The sequence below is a fragment of the Oryzias melastigma genome, unplaced genomic scaffold (genome assembly GCF_002922805.2).
Source record: "Oryzias melastigma strain HK-1 unplaced genomic scaffold, ASM292280v2 sc00280, whole genome shotgun sequence".
Classification (NCBI taxonomy): Eukaryota; Metazoa; Chordata; class Actinopteri; order Beloniformes; family Adrianichthyidae; genus Oryzias; species Oryzias melastigma.
The window spans coordinates 109,030-114,969 of record NW_023416903.1 but is presented as its reverse complement, the minus strand read 5'-3'; the positions used below and the strand labels follow the sequence as shown (position 1 = coordinate 114,969).

The 5,940-nt window shown below is 51.0% G+C and overlaps 3 protein-coding genes across 7 annotated transcripts in view; 2 read left to right on the top strand and 1 right to left on the bottom strand.

Annotated features, from left to right (window-relative positions):
- The window catches only part of LOC112139353 (tropomyosin alpha-3 chain), a 7,516-nt gene extending 6,144 nt beyond the window's left edge, over nucleotides 1-1,372 (top strand). For all 3 annotated transcript variants that reach the window (XM_024262108.2, XM_024262106.2, XM_024262105.2), the window contains exons 7-9: nucleotides 515-577; nucleotides 659-728; nucleotides 959-1,372. In XM_024262108.2, coding sequence (XP_024117876.1) covers nucleotides 515-577; nucleotides 659-728; nucleotides 959-1,041 — 216 coding nt within the window. In that variant the 3' untranslated portion in view covers nucleotides 1,042-1,372. The remainder of the gene's footprint in view (nucleotides 1-514; nucleotides 578-658; nucleotides 729-958) is intronic.
- Nucleotides 1,369-5,672, bottom strand: pmvk (phosphomevalonate kinase). Of its 2 annotated transcripts, XM_024262109.2 has the most exons (5): nucleotides 5,539-5,672; nucleotides 2,181-2,244; nucleotides 1,958-2,110; nucleotides 1,755-1,884; nucleotides 1,369-1,687 (listed from the first exon to the last, which is right to left on the bottom strand). In XM_024262109.2, the coding sequence occupies exons 1-5, from the start codon at nucleotides 5,631-5,633 to the stop codon at nucleotides 1,536-1,538; spliced, it is 594 nt and encodes a 197-aa protein (XP_024117877.2). In that variant the 5' UTR covers nucleotides 5,634-5,672; the 3' UTR covers nucleotides 1,369-1,535. The 2 variants fall into 2 exon arrangements, with proteins under 2 accessions (XP_024117877.2, XP_036066781.1); XM_036210888.1 differs by lacking the exon at nucleotides 1,958-2,110 and having other exon boundaries at nucleotides 1,755-1,923.
- A 9-nt stretch (nucleotides 5,673-5,681) lies between these two features.
- The window catches only part of decr1 (2,4-dienoyl CoA reductase 1, mitochondrial), a 9,865-nt gene continuing 9,606 nt past the window's right edge, over nucleotides 5,682-5,940 (top strand). Inside the window, exon 1 of one of the 2 annotated variants that reach the window (XM_036210887.1) lies at nucleotides 5,682-5,812. In XM_036210887.1, coding sequence (XP_036066780.1) covers nucleotides 5,756-5,812 — 57 coding nt within the window. In that variant the 5' untranslated portion in view covers nucleotides 5,682-5,755. The remainder of the gene's footprint in view (nucleotides 5,813-5,940) is intronic. The other variant, XM_024262120.2, reaches the window with a different exon arrangement.

Below are 5,940 nucleotides of genomic sequence, written 5' to 3'. Positions count from 1 at the left end.
CAGGCTGTTTTTGGCTTCAGAAATAATGAACATCTATCTTTAAGATGTTTTAATGTTTAATTCTTTATATAGGCAGGTGGGATTTAAAAAAATTGCATCACAATAAAATAAAATTTTCGAGCAGCTCACAAGTGAGTTGTGCTATTTTTAGAAGAGGCCTGCGGGCGACTGATGTGGCGCTCGCGGGCGACCTGTTGGTGACCCCTGGGCTAGACAAAGGCGTGCTCTTTCGGTTGGTCCAGTTTAAGGGGAAGGGCCAGAGGCCCAGATTCCTGCCTGTTTTCAGACATGCACTGATCTGGCATCTCCTGATTGGCCGATGCACTTGATCCTGTTAATCAGTTGTGAGTTGGCCCGTTGAGAATGGATCAGAGCCTCAAGAGGGCAGACCTATTGTTGACTTAAGTCTACAGGTGTTTTGGTCCGGTAGTGTTGGGGTCCGGTAGTGTTAGGGTCCAGGACTGTTCGGTCCAGGGAACCACTCTCTGATTGGTTGGGTTGTTCTCTGTCTCAGTACTCCCTGAAGGAGGACCGCTATGAGGAGGAGATCAAGAACCTGTGCAGCAAGCTAAAGGAGGTGAGTCTGTTCTGCTCTCAGGAGAACTGATGTTCCTGTCACCTGCTGACTCACCTGCTGACTCACCTTCTGTGTTTTCAGGCCGAGACTCGAGCTGAACTCTCCGAGCGGACGGTTTCCAAACTGGAGAAAACCATCGACGGGCTGGAAGGTGAGAGATCTCTGCAGTGATCTGATCTGATCCCTGATCTTATAAACACCGGCGCATGGCGACCCGTTGGTGGTGCCCTTCAGAAAGTCCTGGTTCTGTTTACGTTTAGTCGATGACGTTTTCCCGGCGAGGTCGACTCGCTCTGACAGAAAAACAAACGTTCCCGTCAGCACGTCTGAGAACCACCGGAACCAGTCCAGAAAGGTTACCATGACGGCATTTTCTTGCAGATGCTCTGACTGCCGCCAGGAACGCCAACATGGAGCTGCAGGCCACGCTGAAGCAGACCATGGATGAGCTGGGCTCCTGCTGAAGCTCCCGCCTGCACCCGCCGTGAGGGGGCGGGGCCTCTCCTGTGATGATTCCTGCTGTCACATTCCTTGTCTTTGTTTTACGGCTAACAGCTAATCAATGACTAATTCAGTATTTGTTCCTAATCAATTGCTATGATCATTGAGTTGCAGCCAACTTCCTGTCAGCCATAAACTTTCTGTTTTGGGGGCGTGGCCAAAGTGGTCGTTGATTCTGCTGCCAAATGAGGATCTGGGGCCAATCTCCATCCGTTTGAGTTGTTTACACGTAGAGACCATGACACCGCTCTTGTAACACGACAGGATTTTATAAAATAAAAGCACCAAAGTAGACAGCGACTCTTTATTGATCTGTGGAGCCGTCGATCGTTCTGATCAGCTGCATTACTGAGGACGTTTTACCCAACGTGCATTGCCACTCTGGACCTGAGATGCAGAACAGTTCTACGTCTGCCGTCGCTGCACAGCCTCTAATCGACCAGGTGAGTGTGCAGGGTCACTGATTGGCTGAAGCGGCAGCCTTTCTCGCCAGGTCCAGGATTGGCTGCAGCTGCTCATCCAGGGGGGGGGCGGCGGCCTCGTTGGTGATTACCCAATCAAAGTGCACGCCTTCGTCCAGCCCGCACTCTGACTCAGCGTCATCCACGCCTGGAAGACAGGTGGTCAGTCAGTCGGGTTGTCGCGGTGATGGCTGCTGACAAAAAGGTGCACTTACCTGGGGTGAAGCTCCACCCCCTTTTTTGCCGCGTTTCATTTGAGCACTGAACTCTCACGCTGACGGTCTGCTGCGTGAACTCGGACCGGAACCACTGCAGGTCTGACAGCCGCCTCGCATCACTGACCACCTGACCAATCACAGGGTGACGGTGAGCGCCTGCCCCGTCCTGTCGCCATGGAGATAGAATATCAGACACATACCCACACAGGCTGCGCTGCTCCTGCGGTTGCTAAGCGACAGAAGAAGCCTGGGTCCTGGCTGCGGCGGGCTTCTCCCCAGAGGATCATGTCGGCCCGGTACTGCTCCTTATACGGACCAGGACCCAGCAGCTGGTCCAGGTCCAAGCCGTGTTCCTGGTGAAGGAGCAGAACCGATCCTAACCAGAGCAGCCAGGTGAGGCAGGAGGGAGACGGGTGAGCTCACCTGAGCGTACTGTTTCTTCAGTGGTCCAGATAGACGCAGCACACTGCAGACCGCTGGACCCAGACTGCAAAAGACGAGGTCACGTGCCGCATTCAATAACGTGGGACGTGTCAGTTCCTGCTCTGCTGCAAAGTTGCCCCTCCCTCCTTCATCTTTCCTCTCTATTGTGTCACTTCTGCTTTTTACATCTATCCCTCCCTCATGTTAAGAGTTTCAGCTGAAAGGAGAAGAAAACTGCAGCCGTGTGGTTCAACCGAGAGACAGGAAGCAGAGATGAAGATGCTGAGGTTCTCTTTGGGAGAGACCAGGATGGATCACGTCAGGGATGAGTACATCAGAGGATCAGAAGATCTAAGAGGTTCTGGGGATAAAGTCAGAGAGTCCAGACCGAGATGCTCCGACGTGTCCAGACCGAGACGGTTCGACGTGTCCAGACCGAGACGGTTCGACGTGTACAGACTGAGACGGTCCGACGTGTCTAGACCGAGACGTTCCGACGTGTCCAGACTGAGACGTTCCGACGTGTCGAGAGCGAGACGGTTCTGACGTGTCTAGACCGAGACGTTCCGACGTGTCCGGAAAGAGACGTTCCGACGTGTCCAGACCGAGACGTTCCGACGTGTTCAGATGTTCCGACGTGTCCTGACCGAGACATTCTGACGTGTCCAGACCGAGATGTTCCGACGTGTCCAGACCGAGACCGTCCGACGTGTCCGGAAAGAGACTGTTCCGACGTGTCCAGATGTTCCGACGTGTCCAGACCGAGACCGTCCGACGTGTCCGGAAAGAGACTGTTCCGACGTGTCCAGATATTCCGACGTGTCCAGACCGAGACTTTCCGACGTGTCCAGACCGAGAAGGTTCCGACGTGTTCAGACCGAGACGTTCCGATGTGTCCGGAAAGAGACTGTTCCGACGTGTCCAGACCGAGACGGTTTCGACGTGTATAGACCGAGACGGTTCCGACGTGTCCAGACCGAAACGGTCCGACGTGTCCAGACCGAGACGTTCCGACGTGTTCAGATGTTCCGACGTGTCCGGAAAGAGACGGTTCCGACGTGTACAGACCGAGACGTTCCGACGTGTCCAGACCGAAACGGTCCGACGTGTCCAGACCGAGACGTTCCGACGTGTCCCGACCGAGACGGTCCGACGTGTCCAGACCGAGACGTTCCGACGTGTCCCGACCGAGACGTTCCGACGTGTTCAGATGTTCCGACGTGTCCGGAAAGAGACGGTTCCGACGTGTCCAGATGTTCCGACATGTGCAGACCAGATTCAGTTCAGTTATTGGTAGGATTATGTGTCTAGAGCTGCAGGAAGAGGTCTAGAGGAAGACCAGAGAGGAGGTTTCTGGATGATGAAGACATGAAGGTATCTGCTGTTAGAGGATGCAAAAGACAGATGGAGGAAGCTGATTGGCTGAAGGGATAGCCGGAAAGAGTCTCCCTCCTTTTCCATCACTTCCTCCCGCCGTTGCATTTTTCTTGATTTCCGGTATTCTTCTTTCGTGTCAGAACCATAGACTGTAAAAACAATGGACAGATCGAGCACTGAGGTCCCCCATTGGAAATGCATTACTTCCTCTCCAAGCGAAAGTAGACCGCCGCTTTCACCGTCAATTCCTGAAACGGATACCGCCATTTGCAAACAATCTTCAGCGATTGGTCTGAGTCATAGCTGAGTCATGAATCTACAGGAAGTACTGTCGCCAATCAGGAGTGAGTTTATTGTAACCGTCTGCCTATTTCCACGCCTCTACCACGGGACCGACCGCGGATGTAAACACAATCCGTGAACGAATGATACACGGATTAAACACCTTCAATAACGGCGGCTCGGGAAAATGGCTTTTTAGGTTTCGTTTTGACCACGTGGCCAGAAATCCTCCGGCTCTTTTCTAAATGACGTCGTTCGGGTTAGGATTACGGTTATGGTTAGAAAAGCTAATTGTTCGTTAGTGGGGCTGTCTGTGATGCTCACGCCTCCACCAGCGGACGTGTCAAACGTGGAAAACACGTTTTAACACGTTTAGGACCGCGCGTATTATATGCACGCAAAAACCGGTTTTGGCGTATATTATACACGGTATTTCCCAAATCGTGGAATATGTACGCATTTTACTGAGACTGGGCTGATTGTACAAGTCATTGTTGAAGCCTTTGAGGGAGAACCATTCCAACATTTGATTCTGTCAGCGGTCCTTTGGGATTTACTTACATTTATTCATTTTAGTCCAGATAAAAGGAGCATTTGGGTGACGCTGCTGGAGAACGGCGCGTGTCCCTCGCGCGCAGCAGCTTGTCGGTTCTCATTCGCGGCCAGGTTACCGTCTGATCAGATGCACGTGAGAAGCGCGTTCAGCAGTATTTAAAATAAATAACCATCCTAACAAGTGAACAGCTGGATCTTTTTCCTGTTTAAAATACGACCAGGTCCTTTAAGTTTGTCTCGCGCTCCTCAGACGGCTGTGTCTAATTCAGGCTGAAGCTGGAAAAGTGAAGAAGATGAAACTTTGGTTGGTGATTTTATGGAGGAGCTGTACCATTTCGTATGATACGCAACTTATAATTTATAAGCTACAATCAAAACAGTGAAATAAAGAAAAACGAGCGTTAAACAAACAAAAAAGTCCAAACACATAACCTCAGAGTGAAATCTATTTCTACAGAGTAAATCCTCATCTAAAAATGTCGACAGCATGCTCCTCTTGTTGTTTTAAACTGCTGCATCGGTACATTCCATTGAGGAAAACAACAGTAGGACAATGATTGGTACATTGTTGAATTGTAAAGTAGGTGTTAAAAGGTCTTCACGGACCCATTGATGAAGTCTGCTCCCATTGGCTACCCGTCATCTGTCAATCAAACCCCCCAGACGGTCGACGTCAGACCCACAAACGCTTATTGAGCCATCTGATTGGTCAATTTATAACTCTAATAACTTGTGATAATGGAAAAAAAATCTTTAAAAAAATTAGGATTAGAAAAAAGAAGTTAATCAGAAAGCAGCAGAGGAAGAATGATTATTCTGAGATATAAAATGACTGTGAAATAACTGTCTGTTTCTCAATGGAAGTCAACGGGACTTTGGCCTTTTTGGAACCCAGTGGTACTTCCTATATGGAACACGGAGGGAGGGGGGTTGATCAGTCCAGTTATTTTATATACAGTCTATGGTCAGAACCATAGATTGGTAAGAACCTCGCGCCACCCAAATACTTTTAGCCCCACCCCTCTCCGCCCCTTCATTCGGTCACTGCAGCGGCGCATGCGCGCAAGCGATCGTTTTTCTTTATGAGGGTTAAAGTTCGCGCGTGCCTGTGAGATCGATATAATTCATCTGTTTAGATCCATACCGATCTGAGATCAGGTCCGTGATATAATCCTTCCCGGACTTCCGCTTCCCGCTAAAAACAAGAACCAACTCGGGACCGGGACCTCGCACCTCCATCAGCTCAGACGAACCGCACCGGAACCACGAGTCCTTCAAAATAAGAGGGACCGGATGTTCCGGTGAAAAACAGGGCAGAACAAAAACGCGCGGGCACGGCGTCGGCGCGTGCTCAGTTGAAGATGGCGGCGTGGCTGCGGGGTGTCCACTGTGGAGCGCAGACGAGACCGGCGTCACGGGTGAGAGACCGCGGACGGTTCTGAAAATTATGCAGAAAACACGATCGATCATCAGCCGAGAAACTTTGCTGCTGACTTTGCTGTGCGCGCATGCGCGCTGCCTGCTGTATAGACAGACAGGACTCTGC